We start from the raw sequence: 25380 nt of genomic DNA, 5'->3' as shown, positions 1-25380 counted from the left end.
CATTGGCATGGAGGAATTAGTAGAAGTTGCTACCACTTTACATAGCATATAAAGAAACCATAATATATTAGCTGCATGAGCTATAGTGCTACCTGGTACTGATCAGGAGAAGAGCTTCGGCCTTCATGGTAAACATATTGTCTGTCAGCATCTCGACCACCAACAGCTGTTCCACCGTCTCTGTACAAAAAATATTGACTTTGTGCACTCATTAAAATAAGCAAAACCACAAGTGTTTACAATGCTCCAAAATTAGAGGCACACAACTGAAGTAAATATCAACCTTTACGACTAAAATTACCTCCGTTGAACTCTCTCCGTTGGTTCTTCAAAAGTTATTTCTTCAGACTCGGGGAGATACCTTGCCGAGTCATCGTAGCTATCATCATGTTGTCCTTGGTGTGACACACGCTTTCGATAGATGTGCCTCTCATTAAACTCACCACTATGACCCGTCTGTGGTGCTTGGTGGTTCCTCGAACTAGAGTGCTCTGGAGGTTGCTCATATCTGTGAAGTACAGAAGAAGGAATAATTGCCTTGTTCCACTTTGCGTTATAACGTTGTGTTGGTATCTCCTTAACACTGTGCTGGCAAGTTGACAGCTAGCATGAGCAGCTGTCACAGCTATCATAAACCACAATGTCTGATTAGTTTTGATCTGGGTTTTTTTTCTGCTGACCAGAGTTCTACTACTGAGGCTATATGACTAATAATTTGGACTCATATAATCTGATACACAAGGAATCACTCAGAAATTAAAATTTTTTTGGATTTCCTTCAATATTTCCTATAATCTTTACTATAACAGGGGCATGTTCGTTCATCTATCTGCCCTAAACTACACATCAAGGTTGGTGAAAAAAATTACTTCTAACAGGACTCGAACTCGTGACTTGTGGTTTGGTAGACCAATGCTAAAACGTCATCACCGATCAACCTCTTTCAGGTATTCACGAATAGTTGCCAAAATCTAACTTGTTTACTTCTTCTGTAAAAATACTTCTTTATATAACTGCTTTCGCATAAAAGTTTTAGCATACAACGCAAAATTAAAGTAAGTGTTTGACTTGAAAGTTTTTCATAGTATCTCAATTTCATGAGCAAAAAAGAAGTTCAAATTTAAGTGAAAATTAAAAACAGCAAAATAAAAAAGATTTATAAAATGTGCTAGGTTAGACTTGGTCTAAGATGTCACTAATGTCAAAAATGCACATATACCATGAAGCTCTGCAGAAAACACTGCATATCCCTCACCTGGTTTGTACTCTGTGAGAGCGCTCATATCCCTCACCATCAACATACTGGTCATCAAGCTCCTCTCCGTATTGCCCACTCCTGGACACGCCCTTTTGAGAGTGCTGTTGGATTGAAATTTCTGTAGGGTTGTCACCACTTGATCTTTGTTCACTCCTATTATAATAAAACATAAAATGGTGTAGAATGCTCTTTTTTTAAATGTCAGCATCGTACATGTAGTTTTAAACATTTAAACATGTGTTTGTGTGCGTACGTGTGTGTGTGTATATCACTCACCTGGTTTGTACTCTGTGAGAGCGCTCATATCCTTCACCATCAACATACTGGTCATCAAGCTCCTCTACATATTGCCCACTTCTGGACACACCTTTTTGAGAGTGCTGTTGGATTGACAATTCTCTAGGGTTGTCACCACTTGATCTTTGTTCCCTCCTATTATAATAAAACATATAATGGTTTGGCATACTCTTTTTTGAAATTTCAGCACCGTACAAGTAGTTTTAAACATGTGTGTGTATGAGTGCGTGTGTGTGCGTGTGTGCGTGCGTGCGTGTGTGTTGTGTGCGTGTGTGTGTGCGCGCGTAAGCAATCCTCTAAGATCGAGTATGTCTGCCTAGTTTTGCTTACTGTGAGCAGATGCTGTGCGCACCTTTTTAAAGCACACATTTTTAAAAGCATTATTGCTCAAACAGAAACTCTGTGATCTTGGCTGTACATGTCTGAGTTCATTGAGAAAAAACCTTAACAACTGAAGATATGCCCAGTTGCAGAGAGCAGTTTGAGGTTGGAGGCCATTCTTGTCACCCCCAGTGGCCTTTTCTAAGAAATTAACCCAACCTGTTGTTTGTAGGTCAACTGTTCAAGAGCCATAGGAGTTCAACATTACATAGACATTACATAGAGGTGTTCAACATTACATAGACATTACATAGAGGCGTTCAACATTACATAGACATTCCATAGAGGCGTTCAACATTACATAGACATTACATAGAGGTGTTCAACATTACATAGACATTACATAGAGGCGTTCAACATTACATAGACATTACATAGAGGCGTTCAACATTACATAGACATCACATAGAGGTGTTCAACATTACATAGACATTACATAGAGGTGTTCAACATTACATAGACATTACATAGAGGCGTTCAACATTACATAGACATTACATAGAGGTGTTCAACATTACATAGACATTACATAGAGGCGTTCAACATTACATAGACATCACATAGAGGTGCTCAACATTACATAGACATTACATAGAAGTGTTCAACATTACATAGATCATGGCTCTTTGTAATGTTGCTCTGCATAGCCTCAGTCCAAAGAATGCAATTTATCATGACAAACACTCATCAAAATGACTTATACATGTATTTCACCGACTAGCATCTTGTAAGGGAGCAGTTTGCATCGCTCTACCAATAGCCGCCCTCAATATTGTAGCAAACCTGGTCTTTTGTGTATTTTCATGCAAGAGTTTTTACATAGTTACGCCTACACCTGTGCCGCAATGGTAAACACGTGCTACCAATGAAAAACAAATGTCAACCCATAATTCTCGACAGTTCCTGTCTGCTCTATGAATACTATGAGTACTGCTGGTACCTGCTGTCTACTCTATGGGTACGTCTCGCTGTGCTAGTCTCCGCATAGTCATCACCAAACTCATCTTCGTATTGCCCATTTCTAGACACGCCCTTCTGGTAGCTTTGGGATTCGTCCCTATGGCTTGTCCGCTGGGGTGACCTCTCTCTTGGACCATGATTTTCAAATGGCTGATCAAGCCTGTACGAGAGAGACATTTTGTTTCTAGTTGAGAAGGAGGACGATTAGCTAATAAGGCACAGAAACATTCAAGCAGCGTCAGCAACTTTTAGTGACTTGAGGTCATAAGTATTTTTATTCTATATAAATCTCAAAGTTGGTCGTTTGCCTCTCTAGCTATAGCAATTAAAACCTAGCCATGAAAATCCTTACCGATCAAGATTTGATCTCGGAACCTCCTATCTAGAAGGCTACAAGCTAACCCATTGGTCGATATGAGTCGCTATCTGGGTTAAAATACCATAGTGACTTTGTGTTACGGCGCAACGTCGCTAAAGCTGGCTCTCACGGCTCCTATTAGTAAGTTGAGCAATGCGGATAGTAACTTATAAAAATTAGCCAATGGCAACTACATTGCCTGCTACTGTTTATAAGCTGTTTTTTAATACCTGCGCAACACCGAGCATTCGGCTAGTTTTCCCTATAATAAGAGTCGTGCTTGTTCGTCTGTCTGAAACCAGGCTAAGCGGGTTATGAAAAAGACTGCCCTATACAGGAATTGAACTCAAGCATTCGAGTTTATCAGTCACGCACACTACCATTGCATCACCTAATTACTTTTCTTCCAACAATGAAAAATTTATGTATATAGTTACTTATCATGATGATCTCTCATGGCATATGGGACTGCCAACTTACTTGTAAGATAAAAATAATGCATGAAAGTAACATCAACAACCTATAGTATCTTCAACGCAGACTGGGTGGAAGTGAGTATTTGAAACACATTAGATTATAGAAATGGGTAAAATTAAGTCTAAGTGGTCAGAAGAAGCCCAATAATGCAAATAAGCTACCATCCTCAGTGGAGGTAGAAGCTAGATTGATGAACAAGTGTTGAAATTGATCTGTCAACTATATATATATATATATATATATATATATATATATATATATATATATATATATATTTTCATGTTTTATGTTAAGTATTTAAGCATTTTTATGCCTGTTTAACTTTCAAGAGACAAAAAGTAAAAGCTGAGATGAAATAATAAAGTTGAAAAGAGTCTTATTTCCTGTATATAGATGCCTCAGAGTTTCCTCTATAACAAGCCTATCCTCTAGTACATTATAGAGTTTTTTAATAGAAAGTTATAACTTACTTAAATTACAGCACAACATCTTCTAACTAACTTCATATTTTACATCGTGTTAACACATAATATTTTGCTAACGTAAAAATCTTAATAATGATATACATCATTGTCAGTTTTTTTCAAGTTGCCCAAAAACAGGTTAATCAATGCTGATACAAATAAAAAACATTTTTTAAACTAGTCACAAAAGAATAAACCTTAATAGAACTATAAAGCCTAGTATAAATTCATATGAGCGTAAATGTAGCTTTATAATATTTAAGCAAAGCTTAAGCACATATACCAAATACTTATTTGATAAATGTGATGAAGACAGAAGATATTCAACAATATCGCTGCCATACTTGTCACAGATATAAAAATATTCAATGAAGATACTACATAGGTGTAAATATATTAAACACCTGTTTGGATGTTTTTTAGGGGTTGAGGAGATGTTTTTGTATTGTCTTCTTGAGGGAGACGAGCATATCTGAAGCTGATATGGTATGTACAACGGTACATAGATACATATCTGAAGCTAATATGGTATGTACAACGGTAAATAGATACATATCTGAAGCTAATATGGTATGTACAACGGTACATAGATACATATCTGAAGCTAATATGGTATGTACAACGGTACATAGATACATATCTGAAGCTAATATGGTATGTACAACGGTAAATAGATACATATCTGAAGCTAATATGGTATGTACAATGGTACATAGATACATATCTGAAGCTAATATGGTATGTACAACGGTACATAGATACATATCTGAAGCTAATATGGTATGTACAACGGTACATAGATACATATCTGAAGCTAATATGGTATGTACAACGGTACATAGATACAATCAAAGAAGCTTTAGTCATCTCTAAAAGATTAATTGTATCTGTTAAAGACATTCACCTCAATAAGCATATGCGTGTCTGATAGATAGCTAATACATTTTGTGAATAAAAAATACTTTTCATCGGCATTAGCAGATCCTAAAATATGTAACGATTATACAATAGGATTTTGTGATCATAGACATGCTAGACAATATTTCTGATAGGAAGCCATGAGTTGAACTCACAATTAATGTTAGATGTCTACATACCTGTCGTGAGAGCTGTATTCGACAGAATGTTTGTTGTATCTAGGGGAGTAGTAGCCCTTCTCAGACCTGTCAATCAGAAATGGTATTTGAGATGATTACTGATAATACTAGACTAAATCAATATTCTATGTAGATAGCCATAATACTAAAAAAGATATATTTAGTATAGTTGGTACCAGCATCAGACAAAAAAGGGAAGAATGTGCACACTGACAAGGAATTCGATACAGAAGATTATATGTATTGGGTGCAGTTAAGGGCTTACAAATTTGTAATGTTTGCCATAAAGGATTCAAATTTATGATAGTATCAGATTTATGATAGTATTCTATAATTATTATTTAAGATAAAGTCAGTCTTTGTGAACATAGAAATTACTGCTTGACTTGGGCACACAAAAATATATTAGGAAAAAAGTGTGCGAGCCACATAGACATATAACGCGATACAATTCGATACAAAATGATACAATTTTACTTCCAGGAAAAGGCTCAATAGTAGGATACTATAACATATCATGAAATGTACTTTACTAAGTGTCAATATCAGCAAATGTAAATTTATCAACTTATTGAGACTTATTGACATTTGGCATTATGCGTCTATTGTAATCTTGAAACATCCTGACAGTAAAGATTACTTCAAACATAAAAAATAATTGCAAATGATAGAGATTGCTGATACTTGATGACAAAATCTACTAACACTTTATATCAGTTCATCTTTGGAAAGTGATTAGAAAAGGCTAGAATGAAGTACTGAAGTGCTCACTCCAGCTGCTGATCTAACAGCAAACAGCAACTAGGGTAGGTTACAATGTCAGCAGTTTTGTAAACCAACTTACTTTCTATCTGTAAAGATTTTATATATTATAGGAGGTTGATTAGATATGATATAATTATACTGTACATGTAATTAGATCATATCAGAAAATTATAGTATAATTAGTATATAATATAATTATGTACTATATGTAATAATTATATATAATAATATAATAATTATAATAATGATCATATATCATATATAATTATATTATAATTATAATAAAATCCCCTTTTACTGCTGTTGACTTTCTCAATATTTCCTAAGTGTTGTGTTTGTTAATAATGAGGTGCAGTGGGTTAGCAGAGTATTATGTAGCTAGAACTTTGTGACACAACAATTTAATTGTTTGGTGGCTATTTTGAGGGTAGACGACTTGAAAATTGACCCCTTATAAAGAGACATCGTCAAAATCGTATAAACAATATAGTCTTATAATGGTGATTTATTTTACACCTGACGATTTCAGAGTGAGCGTTATGGAACTAAAATGACCAGCCTGCTAGTTTTATAAGAATTTCATTTCAAGGCCTTCTACACACATGGACATTCATGAAATAAATGTTTCTTGTTATCATAAAAACAATAGTTTCTTTTTCAGTTAAAATATACAAACACTTATTAACCAAAATTTACAAGTTTTTACTAAATAATAATACCACAATATATCGCAAATATATAATATATATTTGCGATATATATAATATTGATATATGGCAAATCGTCTATGAATAGACAATTTGTGATATATCGCAATCTGATTTTAATGTTGCAAAATTGCAATATTAAATCGATTACTTTGGTGATTTTTGAAAATCTCGAATTTCTAATTGTAAGCAAGACAAGTATACCCAAAGCTAATCTTCCCAAAACAGAAACCTCCGAATTAACCTAGTTAATCAATGTAGTGTGATAAACTGAAAAATAACTGTGTTTCCTTGTTTATTTTGCTTGTGAATTTTACAGAAGCCAAGCATAACTATGTAAAAATTTAGGCATTTGCAATCAACTCACTTTGAAAGTTCTCTCTCCGATGCTGTTTTCTTAAAATATCTTTCGGCATCATTAAGCATCCTGTTGATGTCTGTAGTGGCAGCGTGCTTGCTTACATCTGAATAGTAGCCTGACTCATAATTGTCCTGTTTAATAACCATTCATAGAGTTAGCATACAATAGAGGTACCATAAGGTGAGTAACTGTAACTTTAGAATGCCAATATTATTAAACAGTTTCCACGTATTTACGATAGAAACTGAACCCAGGCTTTTTGTACTTCAAGAATGGAACATCCAAGTCCAAGCATGCATAACACACAATAAACAGTATGGTATCAATTGTATCAGAATATGGTTTATGTCAGTACGGGACAGAAAAAAGAGAAAGACAATCCTTCTATCCTGAAATAGTTGATAAACAATAATGTACTACTGTAATTGAAATTTTTAAAAAAGAGAAGATAATTACTCACATAAAGTGTAAGGTGCTGGTTTTCTGTTTTTCTCATAAAAATTCTGTCATAATTTGACACATTTTGTAAATAAAATAATATATATTATTAAGGACAATTTAGATGAGCAACTTTGATTACTATGCATGGTTATTGGATTTCTTAAACATAAAACCATCAAAAAACATTTAAACATAGAAAACACAAAAACAAACTTCTGCCTAGACAATGATGCTGTGAAAGTATCTCTTGGATTTGATAGAGCCCCAACCATAGAGTTACCTACCGCTTAGTTTATATAGGTATACACCTCATGAGATTAAAAGTTGTGTTGATGATAAATATATTCTGCAGTGAGAATAGCACAAAAAGTAGAGTTACCTTACGTCATAGATCTATATGTTAACCACGTATTGCATACCATAGAACTATTTCTCATAAAGTATTTGTGTGCTATAGAGTTATCTAGTTTTAAAGCTGCTGAGAGTCAAAGGCTGACATATCATCGAGTCATTTAATGCCAGTGAACCATTTTCATGAAGTTATTGTGTTTCATAGAGTTTCCTAATACTTGGTTTCTTTCTATAAAGCTATCTTGTGCCAAAAGGCTACTTTTGGTAGAGCTATCATATGCGAAAGTGCTACTTATCACAAAGTTAGCAAAGTAGTACCATGCTAAAGTTCTACCTTACATAGAGTTATCATATATCATAGAACTATTCATCTTGGAAAGATTAATGAGTCAAATTTTACAGGATTACTTTGTTTCAAAGAGCAATCTATCATAAATGATTTATAATTAATAAAAACATTAAACCTGATCTTAATGAAGTTGAGATTGCTCAGACAATATAGATAAGATTAGGTCAACATAGCAAGTCACTGTCACACTAATAGACTGTCATGTGTATGATGAAATCAAGACTTCTAACAGCAAATGATAATCTGTGTACCTTGCTATGGTTATCTTGTCGAAGAGGTCTTTCATCTTGTTTGACTGTGTGACCATGGTCTACTGTGTCTCCTCCGTAGAGAAGACTGTCTCGGGAATACACCCTTCTTCTACTTGCTTTCTGCTAAGATAAGCACTGCCATTGCACACTAGTAACTCAAACACTACCACTGCACACTAGCCACAGACTGTTTCAAAGCTTTTAATTCTTTTTGTTTAAGTAGTAGATAGGAAGTAGTCTGGTTCCATGACCCCAAATAAAACAGTCTGGTTCCATTACCCCAAATAAGACATAGCCTGGTTCCATCACTTCATATAAAACATAGAATGGTTTTATGACTTCATATAAAACACAGCCTATTTCCATGACTCTATATAGTTTGGAGAAACAAAAGAAAAAAGCAATAAGCAGCAGTATCCCATCTCAGCCTATAATAGCAAGGTTTGACATACAATGCGCCTGGCAATGGTTTACATCATACACTCAGGCAGAGACACTGATAGACAAGTGGATGCAGGTGTCACTATCAATAATGACTCACTGTTGGCATGTCATGATAGCTGTTGTTGTTACTGTTGCTGTTAGATTCGATCACTTCGGTGTGTTCTGTGACCATCTGACTGGGTTGGTAAGTGAGACTCTCTCTGCTGCTGTCCAGCTCTGAAATTAAACATAACTTTGCAAAGGTTTGTCAACCTGTGTAAAATCAGAGCATCTCTATCAAGCCACCAAGTTAAAAATGTTGCTGGCTACATCTATTCTAAGCAGTTACTATTATAAAGTCATCACATGTTGTAATCCGCGCCGAACTATATTTTACATATTTGTGTGACTAATACTGCCATAATATATTATTCTGTCATTATCCTATACAGCTGTTACTATCGTGTTTTTAGTAGTTGTTTAGTCAGTCAAACATACCGGTAATACACGTACGCTTTCTGGACTCTCTCCTGCCTCATATATTACTATTACTAATACATACTGGAAGCAACTTAACAGTTGCTTATGGAATACATTCTTTTTTGAAATAATAGTGACCACTTGCAATAATTAACAGAATTATTTCACTTGTGCTGATTTGCTTAAAAATGTTTACTTGAACAGTGTTAAGCTTCTTGAGAATCAAAAACTGATTTTCAAGTTTTGAAGGAGTTGTCTCTTCCTAAACAGATAACTCCCATGAAAAAGTAACTCCCATCTCTAACTGTTCTACATTAACAATGCTTATCATAGACATTTTATAACTCTTTGTCTTTATCTGCTAGTTTCAACCTTGGCTAGAAATTTGCTACTAGCCAACTAGTTGCAAGGTCACTTTTGTGGCAAACCAACTATTAATTGGTCATTATTTTAGCTCACCTTTATATTCAGCTGCTGCCTGAAGAGTATTAATGCCTAATTGAGTCAGATTAGTCTCTGAGTAGCATATACAGTTACAGTATGTTGGAATACTTTAAAGAAGTTTAACCAACTGTTTTTATAAATGTGTGAGAAATAACTTACCACTGCTTCGCCGCATCTCATTGGCCCGTTGTTTGACCCCGCTCACCCTTTCTCTAAAAAGCACTTCCTGTCCAGACTTGTTCGCTTGCATGTCTTGAGCTGGGCTAAATAACAAAATAAAACAATTAAATCAACATTGGGTCTGACACCACTGCAAAAGGTAAACAAAATAGTTAACATCGGCGAAATAATGCTAAGAATAACGAGGCTACATCTAGCAGTCTCTAGAACAAAAATTATTTAGCTAATAACAAATCTGTAGCCAGAGGCAAAGATAAAGAGTTATAAAGTGCCTTGAAAATATTTTTCAATTTAGGATACGTAGCTATTGAAATAAAAATTCCTTTTCCTTAGGAGTTATCTATTTATGAAAAGACAACTCCTTCAAAACTTGCACAATGTTACAGCGAGTCAAACCTTTGGCCTAATGACTTTTCCCCTGCGTAGCCAGAGTGCACTTCTCTGTATTCATTCTCTACCCGATCTCTGTAGGTTGGGGGTGAGACAGTTCTCACTTCCCTCCTAGTGGTGGTCTGTCTACCTCTTGGCCTGCAGAAGTCACACAATGTTCTAGTCATCTATATAAACTATTATTTCACAAGGTATATTGGTGACTATAAAAATAACTGACATCACAGACTTCAAAACCCTTTAGAGTTCTGCTAATATAGAAATGTATAGCATACATGGCTAATAGCTTATAAACTCTTACTGTATAGCAAAGTTACCATGTATTGAATAGCAACACAGTCAAGAACTAAACTTACAACCTCTTGCCGATAAAACCTCTACACTACCACTAGGCTATGGCAGATTTTTTGAAAACGTTTTTTTGAGGCTATCAAGTAAGAAGAAGATTCAATGGTCATAATTGTTAATCAACTTCTAATTGTTGGATTGACCTTAATCTAAATTTGAAACAGAATTTCCACTTATTATTATAATGTGATGAATGGAATACATGATATTGCAAGAGCACATGACACAACTGTTAATACATGGCACTACTAAAAATATGAAACAGCTGTGACACACGACATTACTGTGACACGGGAAACTAAGTATAACATAACTGGGACAAACATAAATAAAACACATGACTCCTCTGTGACCCATGACATTTTTGTGGCACATGACACCCCAGTGTAACATAATACCTCTGTGGCACATGACACCTCTGTGGCACATGACACCTCTGTAGCACATGACACCTCTTTTGCACATGAAACCTCTGTGGCACATGACACCTCTGTGGCACATGACACCTCTGTGGCACATGACACCTCTATTGCACATGGCACCTCTGTGACACATGACATCTCCCTGCCACATGACACCTCTGTGGCAAATGACACCTTTGTGGCACTAATTACTGTTCTGGCAGATAGACTATGGTTAGTATTAGTAGAATCAACTTAATAACATAAGTTCACCAATTTCCAAGAGTTGTCCTTCTACGAAATTGTAATTCAAGTACAGAGTCAAGTTCAAGGTAAAAAAACTGACATAGCTGTGAACTTACGATGTGGCTCCTGACTGCTCATAGTATCTCCTCTGGTGTGTGGTTAGCTGACCAACTGGAGAAAGACTCCGCCTACAACAGTCCATTAGAAAACTATAGAAGTTCAATTATATCCCAGATCATATATTATACAATATTTGTAGTTTCCTACTATGTGTGAGACATACATAATAAGAGATGGAACTGTGCTTGTAACATGGCACTATAACTTCAAATATGGCATACCACTGCACTTGAATATAACGGATGAAACTATACTTCCGTATATGGTATAAGGTTGCACCTCCACATATAGTATAAGACTACTCCTAAATATGGTATAAAACTGCACCTCTAAATATTGTATGAAACCACAAATCCATATATGAAATACGACTACTCCATATATGGTACAAGGTTGAAACTTCATATATGGTATAAGACTACTCCTCTATGTATGGTACAAAACTTCGCTTCCATATATGGTATACGACTGCAAATTCGTATATGGTATGAGACTACACATCCGTGTATGATATAAGACTGCACCTTCATTTATGATGTGAAACTGCACTTTTGCATAAAATATAAAACCAAATCTCCACATGTGGCATGGTAATGATCCAACCATATGGCATGGAAGCGACCCATTCCAACAAGGTAGGAAGATTATCTGTTCATATGCGGTATCGGTCATTTACTTAAAAACAGGTGCCCAAACAATAAATGGCACGTGACTGACATGTGACTGGCATGTGACTGGCATGTGACTGGCCTGTGACTGGCATGTGACTGGGTCATGTGACTGGACTTTTTAGATGAAGCAAAAAGATTTGAGACAATGGTGGTGACAATAAATTTGAGCTCTAGTACAATACCCTGGACTATGGTCATGAGTTCTCCTTGAGCTCTCCTTGTCAAACTTCTCTGCCAGCCTTTGCCCATCAAACATTGGCGTACCAAACTCAGGGGGAGGTGACGCACTCCTCATTTTCTGCTTATAATATTCTGAGCTTCTTGACCTGAAGGCAAGGTTATAACATGATAAACTCTAAACACGAGTTCAGTTTAAAGAAACTGTCAGATCATTTTATCTGATTGGAGACTATCACGACCTTGGAAAAAATTACAGAGTGTACCAGATAAACAAAAAGACAGTTCCCATTATAATGAAATTACAGCAGAGGTATCATATGCAGCGTCTTAGAATTTCTAACATATCTACTTTTCGAACTATATAAACAATTCTTAATTCATTTATACAATCTATCAATGGAATTATTTTTTGGCATGTTATCATTTATTGACCAGAGTATGAAAAAATTTCCACAAATATATGGCTACCAAAAATCTATTATCTATTACAACAGCTCACTGCAATATGTCCCTTTGATCTACGCTGGAAAATGGCTTGTAATACTGATTCAATGTTCTATATGAAGAGAAGCTCTGAAAGTGTTTCATCAATAACATAAAAAGGTTACAACTAAGGATTATGGTAACATCATGTAAAACTTGCATTAGTAGTAGAGTAGTCATTATTATTATTTTAAAACATTAAGAGTAAACCCTGTTTTTCCTGTTATCAAATACAAATTTACATTCATTTATGGTCGAAGAAACTGGGATAGAATTGCTTGAGGGGAAAATAATCCTGCTTTCATGTCTTTGCCATGGTGTGGTTGTTCATAGTGAAATGTTTGTACAGGCTACTGTCTACCAGATATACAAACAGCTAAACTATCTCATAAACTCATAAGAATACATGCCAACTACCTATACAATAGGACGAGTATAACTGGAGTGGCTCAGAACCTGGTCACGTGACGGGGGAATTTTCTGTTTTTGTAACATAAAACATAAAACACCATAAAACATGTAAATAGTTTTTATAGCAGCTTTCAATGTCAATGTGGAGATTTTTTAGTGTTCCAGTTCCATTTTTGCACGCAGAATACGCATTTTTGTGCGAAGAAAATGAAGCAGTTATCTCAAGTCAGACTACTAGCCAAGTGTCTCCGTGTTTTCTGTTTTTGTCACATGTCTTGCACACGGTATGCTATCGCGAGAAATACAGAATAACTAAACAAGCACGCATTGAAATTCACAATCGCTGTGATAACGACTTACAATAGAACTTACAATACTTACAATAGACATGTTACAAAAACAGAAAATTCCCCCGTCACGTGACCAGGTTCTGAGCCACTCCAGTTATACTCGTCCTATACAATACAAACAGGTTGGTAAAGTTGATCAAACTTTTCTGCCTATGAACTATAATAAGAGCCACATACGTCTGTTTGAAGCCACACTTAAACTCTTAAAAAAGACTACCTTGCACAGGAATTGAACTCAAATATGCCATCTTACAACCAGGCACTCTACCCACTGCACCACTAAGGCATCTTGCCAACATGAAGACTAATTGTACATATGGTCATTACACATGACGGTCTCTCTCAAAGCACAAGACTGTTAGCGTACTAGTACGAATAAAAGATGAAATAGTTTTTTGTTTTTTTTTCAGTTGCTTAAATTTTCATGCACTTTTTAGGTTTTTATTCTAAACTAAACTTTTAGTTCTATTGTATTTGGAACATCTGATTTTAAAATAAGTAACCTCAAATCTGGTTCCTTTTGCTTATCTCAGTTATGTGACCTAATCACTCCTCAACCCTGCTACTAGCTAACAAATCATGCGCTATGAAACTATCACCTTTAAAAATGTTTTTCAAAAAATGAATTGTGTGGCTCTACAGCTGTGCACACATAATATTATTATTTGGATTTATCTTCTCATGTGAGTTGTGACAGAAAAATCAAAAGTGAGATTATGTAAAAAACAAATTGCCTTATTTACAAGTTTCGCTGAACATTCTTACCTTCGAACCTCTTCTGGGTCAATAGAATTGAGGACTTGAATTCCAATCTGGTCTCCTTTAGCATTGTGTTTGGGGACACTGTGAGAGGTGACGGTAGAGCTAACCCTCTCATGGTGTTGGGAAGTTGGCTGAGATACAGAGGCAGATGATTGGGATTGGTGCTTTTCTCTGCTATGCTTTGAGTAATCTCCAGAAAGAAACGCCTTTGCTGATTGGTCACCTGAAGCAGTATGAGCCAATCTATATACATGTATTAAATTTAAATGTTTGTTAGTTTGTTTGTTGTATGTCTAATTATAGCGATAATGTTTTAGGAATGAAAAAAAACATTTTGCAATAGAATTGGGCTCGGAACTTCTGGGTCTGCAGCCACAGTTGCACACAGCCTACTTGCCATACTATGGAATATTTGTACCCATACTTATTACACATACTAATCTTTAATGGCAACTGGTTAAAATACATGTGCTTCATGCTTCACTTAGCATGCTTGAACTACTAGATGAAAAATGTGTGTCCTGACCTCCTGACCTCCTATAAATATATGTACATGTATATACAGCATGAAATTAATTAAAATTATAGTACACACGAAAATAAACAAACACGTTCATTTCACCTTTTACAGAACTAAATTCCTTTATTTAAAAGTTAGAGTGGTCAATGTTGTATAAATTGATTAAAAATAAATTTTTTGTGCAAAAAACTTTTTTCTTACTCATGCAACACCGGGCATTCAGCTAAATTTGTCCTAAAATACAGATTGTCATGAAACTCATTACCAAGAGTGCAATGACAGCAGTTTATAGTAAAAGAATGAATAATAACAATAATAATTGACCTTTATTTGGTTGTCACTATTATGCCAACATTTCAAATATTAGAAAATGTTTTTTCATTGGCTATTTGGTTATGTGACCAACAACTTATGACAGTTTTGTACCAAAAAAGAATGAATGAAATGGCACAAGTTGAACATAGAATTTTAAAGCTAATTTTATTCATCGTGTTTAATAGCGGTAGTTATCTCTGATTCATTGAGGTGCGGAATCCGAAAAAAACTTGAGAAGTTTACTTTTTCTACAGTAGTTTAAATTATTTAGATTGGCTTACGCTTCAGCCTGGTTTTCTGGAACCACACATATGTCTGCTTATTTAACCAGCACAACCAGCACCTAACAGACACAATTCCAACTCCTCAAAAAACCTGATAAAATTTATTTAACTGACAAATCAAATCTTTGATCTGACATATAAAATTTCTTTTCCTTACTTAGTATTCCGAGCTCTTCATTTCCTGCCTCTCCAGTAACGTTCATAAGCTCCGAAAATATTTTATAAGTGTCGGTGGCATCGAGCTCATGAGGTGACCTCTGCTGTGGAGGAACTCCCAGTTTGGCAGACTCCTCTGCTCGCAGCTGAAGTGCAGTTTTGTGTGCTGCAGTAGAATATAAATTGCATGTTCGCCGTATGTCGTTATTTTGGTAGCTGGTTTGCTGACAACAGCTGACACTACTATTTTGAACAATGTCAATTTGGGCTGACAGTTAATTTGCAATATATATATATATATATATATATATATATATATATATATATATATATATATATATATATATATATATATATATATATATATGTTTTATTTGCAATAAAGTATAGATATATTTTTTAAAAATAACTATAAAACTTATAACAAAGTATATAAAGCTGTAAACTATAAAAAATAAGTCATGAATTAAGGGGAACCAAGGCTAGATTCTTATACATCATACGGGCATTTGAAGATATCTTAGAAAACAGTAGAATCTCTTTTTTATGAAATAATACTTGTTAATAATCTTACAAAGTTTATATCTAACACAATATTTTATATTATACTATATTTTATTATGCTATATTGTATTATATGGTAGTATATAATATAATATTATTTTATGATATATAATATTAAATATATAGAGTTTGTTGCCTTTACTTTACAGATTTAAAAATGTTTGCAACGCATTGAGATTTTACAAATTTTTAGCGAAAACAAATAAAAAGGAAAAACAAGGAAAAAATATTTTCCTTGTTTCTCAACAGTTCTGCTAAATAAGTCTGTAACAAACATGGCTGTAAACATGCTTTCTAAACTAGACTGGCTGTGGCAGTGCATAACCGGCTGCCTAACTATTGCAAGTTACGTTAGACAGTATGGTACTAGGAGGGATATTTAATTACATTGGCTCTGCACTTCCTTGATAGTTTCAAGGTGCTAAACAAAAGCACATATCATCTATAGTGCTATACACGTACATACATAAGTACATACATAGCACTATAGATGGTACGTATACACATACATGTAAATATGTATGTATATGACGCACATATATATGTATATATATATAGTGTTATTAGCACTATAAATAGTACATACGTACGTACATACGTACCATCTACAGTGCAAATAACAAAACAAACTAGCTGACTTTAGAGTCAGGCTTTGATTTGTTTACTTGTCATATAACCTTTGTACAGATCGCTGTTTTATGACTACGTTTTTAAACAAATTTTATTATACAAATTGACACTTATAAACACAAATCATAATGTTATTTGTATGTCTTGTAACTTTCTTTTCTAGAGGACAGCAAGATGAGTTAGTTTGTGTGATTGTAAAGAACAGCGAGAAACTGTGATAAAGGTTAGATAGAAGCAAAAGGAATTGTCTACAGAAGATAAAATAGGGCCACGCCACAGGTTAAACAACAGTCTTACTATCATATTTCCTCTGGTTGAGTAGGCTCCGTGACGCTGTTCAACAAGGGAGACAATTACTAACCTTCACATAATATACACGTATATACAGAGTTTAAGCTAGCTATAGGCTATTAGAAAGTAATGAGTTTACACACATAAAGGTAGCAATTTTTAAACAACTTTATAAATACTATTAATAAATGCATGAATTATGAATGATTTGCATGCATCTAGTGATTCAGAATGCCTGACCTCCAAACAACACGTTAGGGTTCAAATCCCAAAAAAAGGCCGCTAGCGGTAACAGAACTGATTTCCAACCATAAATTGCTCTCTACAACTGGGCATGTCTCCAGTAATCAAGGTTTCTTTTGCCACTGGACTCAGACATGTCCAACTAAGACCACAGATATATTATGGGTGCAGTAATGCTCTTAAAAGCACTCTGCTTTTTAAGAGCATTACTGCACGCCGCCTCAGTTTGCAGTTAGCTAAGCAGACACCATACTTGATCTTAAAGGAACTACTCACAAAATAGCCTATATAAAAATGGCCTCTATAAAAATGGCCTCTATAAAAATGGCCTCTATAAAAATGGCCTCTATAAAAATGGCCTCTATAAAAATGGCCTCTATAAAAATGGCCTCTATAAACATGGCCTCTATAAAAATGGCCTCTATAAAAATGGCCTCTATAGAAATAGCCTCTATAAAAATGGCCTCTATAAAAATCAAAAACTACACTTGGACATTGCTTCAACAAATTTATAAGCAAATTTTGAAGATACAAAGCGCAATCTCTGTTCAAATTCATGGATAGTCAAAATATTGTTGTTTTTACTAAAGTAGCGATCTTTTAACACAAATGCACATGAGGTTACAAATTATTTGTTGATAGTAAGAGAGTCAGTTTATACTCCCTAGATATGACCTGATATAATAAAGGAGCGGTGGGAGATAACTCTAGGCTACTAAGGAGGGAACAGTCTTGGCTCCATTACAATATCTATCCTCAACATTTCTTAAATGTGTTCAATGACTTAAGCCAATATCTGTGCACAATATCTAGCATTTTTCTCAAAAAGCTATCTAACCAATAGTATTATGACAGCTGTTACAACAGGTAGTCAATCGAATAACAGTCAACTGGTCAAGTATTTGGTTATAGGCCATTTCTATTATGGTTCATCTTGGCTGTGAACCATCTTGACTTTCTATTTTGGTTTATTGATTTGTAAAGATAACCATTTGATGATAAACACTGAGCAAGTGGCCCTGGATGTAACACAAACATTGTAATCAAACTATAAGATCTCTGGGCAAAAAGTTGTCAACTCTTGTACCTTTTAGTATCTTGTCATAGAGTCGTCTCGTCTCTTCACACCTCATAAGATCAATTTCTATGGTTCTTGTAACCGTCACCGAACTTCTTCTCCACAGTTGTTGGTCGACATCTACAGGAAGTATCCTTTCTGCTGTCACCTTGACAGCGATGGCGGCGACACCACTCGCGCTGATACCCAAGTCTACATGTTCTTCAATTGTGTCCAGGTCAATCTGGCCTGAATTAAAAAAATTCGATAGCTGAATGAACGAATTACAAAAGAGGTAGCACATGTCCTTCAGAAACATAAAACAACCCTTCAAGAAAGCATGACCATCGCACTTGTTAACTTTGGAAGTGTTCTGTACTTCTACGATCTATCCTTACTGCTATCTTTAAACTTTTGTCAAATGACATGTACATGTAGGTGTTTATAATGCCAGTAAATATAATTTAACTTTTAGCATGTTACTTTATGCAACATACAGTTGTTAAAGCAGTACAAAATTATTTTGGTGTTTGATAAAAGTGCGCTTTTTTCCAATATGTTTTATTGGATGGTTTCCCATTACCTGCCTCAAGTTTCTGTCATGATACTTCATTTACTAGAGGAGCAATTTGAGACTGTGTTGGGGCTCGAACCATTGACCTGTCACCTAATTTTGTCAAATTCCAAAATGCTAACCACCTAGCCATGGTGACTCCAAAGGAACAACACAAGACTCCCCTAGAAAATTCTGTCTCACAGTTTGAGTTGGTGACAAACAGAGTATAACAACGTGTTATAAAACACCCAGGTAGTCATTAGTATAATAGGAGCTACATCCATCCGTTGAAAACCAGGGTTAAAGGTTGTGGAAAAAAATTGCATCAAATGGGATTTGAACTCACGGCTTGGGGCATGGTAGCGAAGTTGTATAATGTCGTTATAAATCGTCAGATGATGCACGTTATATACCAACACATATAACTGCACTAATGGACCCTATTACTATTGTGGAAGAATTATATGTATAGCTATTACACCTAGTTATTACTCATGGCACTCTAGACTGCTAGGGTACTAATATTACAATATAAAATCAACTAAAGACAGAATTCGTCGTGTTTTATTTGATGCTTGCTATAAAATTATTCTTATATTGCGCACGCATCTTTCTTACCATCATCAGTGACACTCATGCTGTAGTCTCCCACAAGGTCCTCCTCGTTGTGGTCAACGTGGATGTTTTGTCGAATACCAGCTTTGATGTCTCTGATTTTTTTCTGTCTTTCCATTTCCGCTTCAAACTCCTTCCTCTTTCTTTGAATTTCTTCTAGCTCCTTAGAGTGGGTGGGTACGTACTTGTAGTCTACAATAAATTGGGAATATTTTACAATATTTATATGCTGCACTAAGTAATGCATAGTCAACTACAGGTGTACTAATATACCTCAATCGAACACTACTTATTGTACAACACCAAATTACGACACCATTAATTTTATTAGAAAGAGATTCTAGCTAGAGTGACAGTCAACAAGTAAAATAATACAGGAAGTATTGCAGTTCTGACAAATAATTACAATAGGATACATTAATGCACTATTACATTAATACGATAATACACTACTGCACTATTACAATAATACGCTGTTGCACTATTACAATAATACGCTGTTGCACTAATGTAATAATACACTATTACACTAATGAACTACTGCACTAATGCCCTACTTTTCTAATACACTATTATATTAATGCATTATTGTAATAATGCACTATTCCACTAATGCACTGCCACCCTAACACACTATTGCACTAATGCCTAATTTCACTAATTCACTAATGTAATATTTTACTACTATACTATTGCACTAATGCATTATTTTACTAATACACTATTGCACTAATGCATTATTTTACTAATATACTATTGAACTAATGCATTATTGCGCTAATACAGTAACTGTCTTACCAACGCCATCCAGAATGCTCCTTTTCACCACCTCACTAGTAGTTTTACTCGTTATCTCATCCACTATCTCTTGCTCGGTCTTGGGTCTATTCGTATGCCATGCTTCTGTAATCAGTGACCGGTTGTCTCCTCCGTTAAAAAAATTGCCTGTTGCCTGCTCACTGGTCCTCAAGGCAGTCTGGGTAAGTTCCGAAAATGTGTCTTGACGCTCAGGAGACATGTCAGAGTAGAATTCTCGAACTATAAACGTGGAAAGCCGAGGTTTGGAAGAAAGATGGTTCTCTATGAGTCACAGTATGGCTCATAGAGAGATGTACAGAGTAAGGTACTGCTTTACTATAGGGGATAAGATGTCTATTCGTAGGAACAATGGTGGGTGACTAAAAGATAGAAGCTAGAAGAAGTAGAGATTTATGTACATTTGTAGACTGCTCTCTTAACAGAACAAAATATTTTAAACCCTACATGTCAAGCCATTTATTTGATCTAATTTACTATTGCCATTTTTTACAATTTTTGTATAGCATATTTTGGAAAATACTTCTGCTTGAAATGATATTATTACCAGTAAAGCATTTTTTGTTAGCAATAATAATATTTAATTTTTTGTATGATTCTTGATTCTATGATTTTCATTTGGCGTAATTTGGAAAGAATTTCTGTTTGAGATAAAATTATTACCAATAAAATATATATAAATATATAAAAAGTATTAAAAAAATGCTGTACAAGACTGCCAAATGAGGCTATTACACAAAAAACCAGCAATATTTTTTCAATCGAAGCTAGTGAATTTCTAAATTTTCCAAAACAACTGAATTTAATCAACAAACATACTTTTTATAGAATGTAGAACAAAAATGCTAGCGACTGCTATGACATCAGAGAGCGCTAGAAAGAAACCAAGAGACCTCTATAGAAGCAAGCACTAAAGTTCTACAATGTGCTGATAGCACGGACACTTACTGGTAGTCTCATCGATCTCTTCAACTTGTTGGTTGCCGCTCAGTTGCCTCAATTCCCTAGCTACAGGCTGAAATAGTGATATAGAAATCTGAGTTCTTAGAATAGCAATTACGCTGAGGGAGGGTAAATCCAAACTGATTCTTGCGGCATATAAACTGAATTGAGTGCATATTACCAAGGTAAACTGTTCCTCATCTACCACAATGTTACGCTATGTTAGGAAAACGCTGTGATTAATCGCGGTAATCATTTCTGTTTGTCTGTTTGCCAGCTCTTGAACTTTTAAGTTCTTGGAGAACTGTCTGTATAATCAAAAGTATTTTAGAAATATGTAGTACACACTAATTGGCACAACTATTTTTATTTCTTAATATTCACAAAGTTGAAAGTGCAACAATTACATTTTTGAATGTTATATTACATATAGCACCAAATGGTTAATTATTATTTTTTTTATTTTTAGGATGGGTAGACAACTCTGAAAAATATTAATACATTTATGTTGGCATGTTATACGTGTTTGTTTATTTATTACAACAGCAAGGAATGTGTATCCTCTGTATTAAAATTTGTGTTAAAGGCCTTAGAAATGTTTATTTTTCTCCTCAAATATATAAACTAATTGAAATGAATTGTCACTCTTTCTTGCAAGTAGAAAATTGGAACCAGTACCAGCAGTTCAGTTCATTACGAGAATTTTCTGATGCAAGTTTGCTAAATCATTTTTTGAAACTAACATTAAATATATGAAGAATATTTTCATATATTTAATATTAGTTTCTTTCAGCATTCTTATAGTGTTTCTGTAAGAACGTCTTATATTTTTAACTACATGTAGATAGATTTAAGCTGCCAACTTATTTAACAATTTCAGTGAAACGGAGGGACTCATTGTGAGCAGCAATCTACGCATTTTTGGCAGTTACCATGGCAACCAAGGAATACGACAAGACAAGGTAATGCATAGCAGAGGAAGCTTTGCAAAAAAGAAAAAAGCTAGCCTAATTTATCGTTGAATAACAATAATGTAGCATAATAATAGCAATAATGTAAAACTAGAACAAAACTAAAATGCTATGCAATCAAGCGTTAGACACTGCACAAATAATTAATGCTATGTTGCAGGGAAGCTGATCAAGTACTGACCTTGAAATCTGGCTTAAAAACCATTTTGGTAGTTAAAACTGTAATACTAACCTAAATAACAAAAATTGAATGAATATTACGATACTTTTTCATTAAATAGTATTATGTAACAAAAAATGCATTTGATAAAATAGTATGAAATAATATAACATAATGCCATCTAATATTATATATTATAATATTATACAATACATATTATATAATATTATAGAATATAATGTAACATAATTAAATAATTCTATGTTATATATAATATATTAAACTACATAATATATAACATATTAAGCAGTATAATGTACTGAATGCAGGACAATCAAATATAACACAACATCATGTACCTAATATTATACAACATAATTTAATGTTATAGACCATAACACACTATAAGATAACTTTTTTATAATGTTGCTGCTATATTTGTCTTCTTACTTTGTATTATATCACTTTAGAACGAATTGTATTTGTCCGTGACTGCACGTAACACACCAAAGTTGCTGAGTCACCCCATGTTGAGGTTATTTATACCTAATAAATATGTTTCTATCACGTTTAATACAGCAATTATAGTGCTAACGAAGGTGCAGCGTAGTAAAGTAAAAAATCTGTATCTCTTTTTTGTGAAAGTAGCAAATGAAAAACTGTTTGCGCTCAATTAAATTAATAATTTATGATTTACTATGACCCCACAGATAGAGGACCCCACAGATAGAGGACCCCACAGATAGAGGACCCACAGATAGAGGACCCCACAGATAGAGGACCCCACAGATAGAGGACCCCACAGATAGAGGACCCCACAGATAGAGGACCCCACAGATAGAGGACCCCACAGATAGAGGACCCCACAGATAGAGGACCCCACAGATAGAGGACCCCACAGATAGAATGGACAATCTGCAAGAAAAGAAAACTGACTATAATAGATTTGTTGATTCGTCAGCAGCTTGTCATGCTGCCAATAAACTCAGTTCAGCTGGAGCCTGATCAGATGTGTTAGACATAAAAGGGGAGGTAGAGAAATCTTATTCAAAGATTTACTTGTGAACTTACAGTGTCGGTCTTATCAACCTTTTGCTCTTGAACCTGCTTCCTCTGGTAGACTTCTATCTCTTCAGTTTGCTAAAATATGCTATACTAGGTGAATGCTCAACGTTACATGAGTAATAAAACAAGTCTTTGCACAGAAAATTTATTTTAAATTAATTTATACAATATTTACCATTCTAAAACTTATATGAAGGTTTTTGTTTATTTCTGTGTATGCTATAAGTTTAATAAAATGAATGCTATAAATACATATACATGTATTTATAGCATTTTGAGGACGAATGGGCATGTATTTTTTATTAGTACGCTGGTAGTTCCATGCACCGGACAAGCGGCAGGTGTAATAAGTATGTCCACAATTATTCCATAGTACAGCAAGGTGGCTGCATGGTGTAATGGTTAGTGCACCTGTGTGCAAAAACTGGTGTTTTCAAGTTCGAATCCAGAGTAAAGCAGTCTTTGGGCTTGTTTTATCGCTATAATTAGACATCCAACAAGTCGATAAACGCTTAGATTTACGTATATATATTATTAATATACATTAAATCTCTATAACATAAATTTCAATGCTCCAAACAATATGATGTCACATCTGCAACCGCTTCATGCAAAATGACATCTGCCAAACTTCATCTCTACCACCACATTTGAAAACTTTGAGGTGAGAAACTGAAACAGTTGGTAAAACTGTACAGCCAAAAGAACAGATATAATGTCTACCAGGTTGTTGGGATTTTCCCACAAGTATATTTTGATAGTGAAACAAATATGTTTGATAAGCTTACCTCATCGACTTTAACCTGTGTTTCTGCATTTTTCATAGATCGCGGCTTGATAGGGGGAGGAGGTTTCGATAAATCAGGTTCATCAAGTGGAATGATAGGAGGAGGAGGTTTCTATACACAAGCAAAACAACAAGAAGTAAACAATAATTGGTTGGCAACAGAAATGAATAAAACAAACAAATGTTTTTATTTGAATACAAAAAAAGGTGATGGGAGAGGGATAATTTTTGAATTTCATTTAATTTGATTTGCGTAAATGGATGCTAATCAAATAGTAACTTGGTAAAGAGAACTTCAGATATAAACACTTCTCAGTCGAGTCTTAAATGCAGTTCTCCTCATCAGATATGAAAGTTTATGCAAGGAGACCAAATTTATATCTCTTTACCATGTAGTTAATTATCAAACGTATGCAACAATTTAATTGCTCTTTTCTGAGTTAGCAATATTTTAAAGACATGCAGGTAACAGATTCATTGTTAAAATTAGTCTGTATGCACAGACGTGTTAGATGGTGAAACATAAAATAGTGATTGAGTTCAAGCTCTGTTAGTAAGCAGAGATATGCGTAACAAGTATCCTGTTAGATGCTATTTTTATTACAATTCAACAAAAATCATATCTCTGCGTCTGCCCGAATCCACAGCTAGAGGTTGAGCAAAAATATTGCTTCATACGGGATTTGAACCTGCATCATTTGGCTTTGCCGTCCGGCATCCTCCCACCTGTACTGTGTGTTAGCCTTCCTGAATTCAGAATTATTGTGTATGTACTTGGTGGCTGTGCTTTGTTGACAGACCTGAACACCCCAATAAGGTGCAATAGCCTACCAGAGAGCTAGACTGTCTGTAGCCACAGTTAGAGGTTAAAAAAAATTACTTTGCATAAGATTTGAACTCCTGACATTCAGATTGGTAACTCAACATTCTATGTAACAGCTGCACCAACCAGACATTAGCCTTGTTCAATAGTTGTACATTAATTATATAACTATTCAGCAA

General features: G+C 34.7%; 1 protein-coding gene across 1 annotated transcript in view; it reads right to left on the bottom strand.

Annotated features, from left to right (window-relative positions):
• The window catches only part of LOC137402314 (uncharacterized), a 42509-nt gene that overhangs the window by 2834 nt on the left and 14295 nt on the right, over positions 1-25380 (bottom strand). Inside the window, exons 8-28 of the mRNA XM_068088811.1 lie at positions 24380-24490; positions 23598-23666; positions 21402-21468; positions 20436-20675; positions 19641-19829; positions 18497-18715; positions 17173-17208; positions 15683-15847; positions 14410-14629; positions 12403-12546; positions 11546-11617; positions 10441-10572; positions 10024-10127; positions 9059-9177; positions 8518-8640; positions 7132-7256; positions 5293-5358; positions 2877-3056; positions 1256-1411; positions 302-508; positions 93-180 (exon numbers count right to left, since the gene is read on the bottom strand). Of these exons, the coding sequence (XP_067944912.1) occupies positions 93-180; positions 302-508; positions 1256-1411; positions 2877-3056; positions 5293-5358; positions 7132-7256; positions 8518-8640; positions 9059-9177; positions 10024-10127; positions 10441-10572; positions 11546-11617; positions 12403-12546; positions 14410-14629; positions 15683-15847; positions 17173-17208; positions 18497-18715; positions 19641-19829; positions 20436-20675; positions 21402-21468; positions 23598-23666; positions 24380-24490 (2832 nt within the window). The remainder of the gene's footprint in view (positions 1-92; positions 181-301; positions 509-1255; positions 1412-2876; positions 3057-5292; positions 5359-7131; positions 7257-8517; positions 8641-9058; positions 9178-10023; positions 10128-10440; positions 10573-11545; positions 11618-12402; positions 12547-14409; positions 14630-15682; positions 15848-17172; positions 17209-18496; positions 18716-19640; positions 19830-20435; positions 20676-21401; positions 21469-23597; positions 23667-24379; positions 24491-25380) is intronic.

The sequence above is a fragment of the Watersipora subatra genome, chromosome 8 (assembly GCF_963576615.1).
Source record: "Watersipora subatra chromosome 8, tzWatSuba1.1, whole genome shotgun sequence".
Classification (NCBI taxonomy): domain Eukaryota; kingdom Metazoa; phylum Bryozoa; class Gymnolaemata; order Cheilostomatida; family Watersiporidae; genus Watersipora; species Watersipora subatra.
The sequence above is the reverse complement of the archived record's forward strand: the minus strand, read 5'-3'. Positions and strand labels throughout refer to the sequence as shown.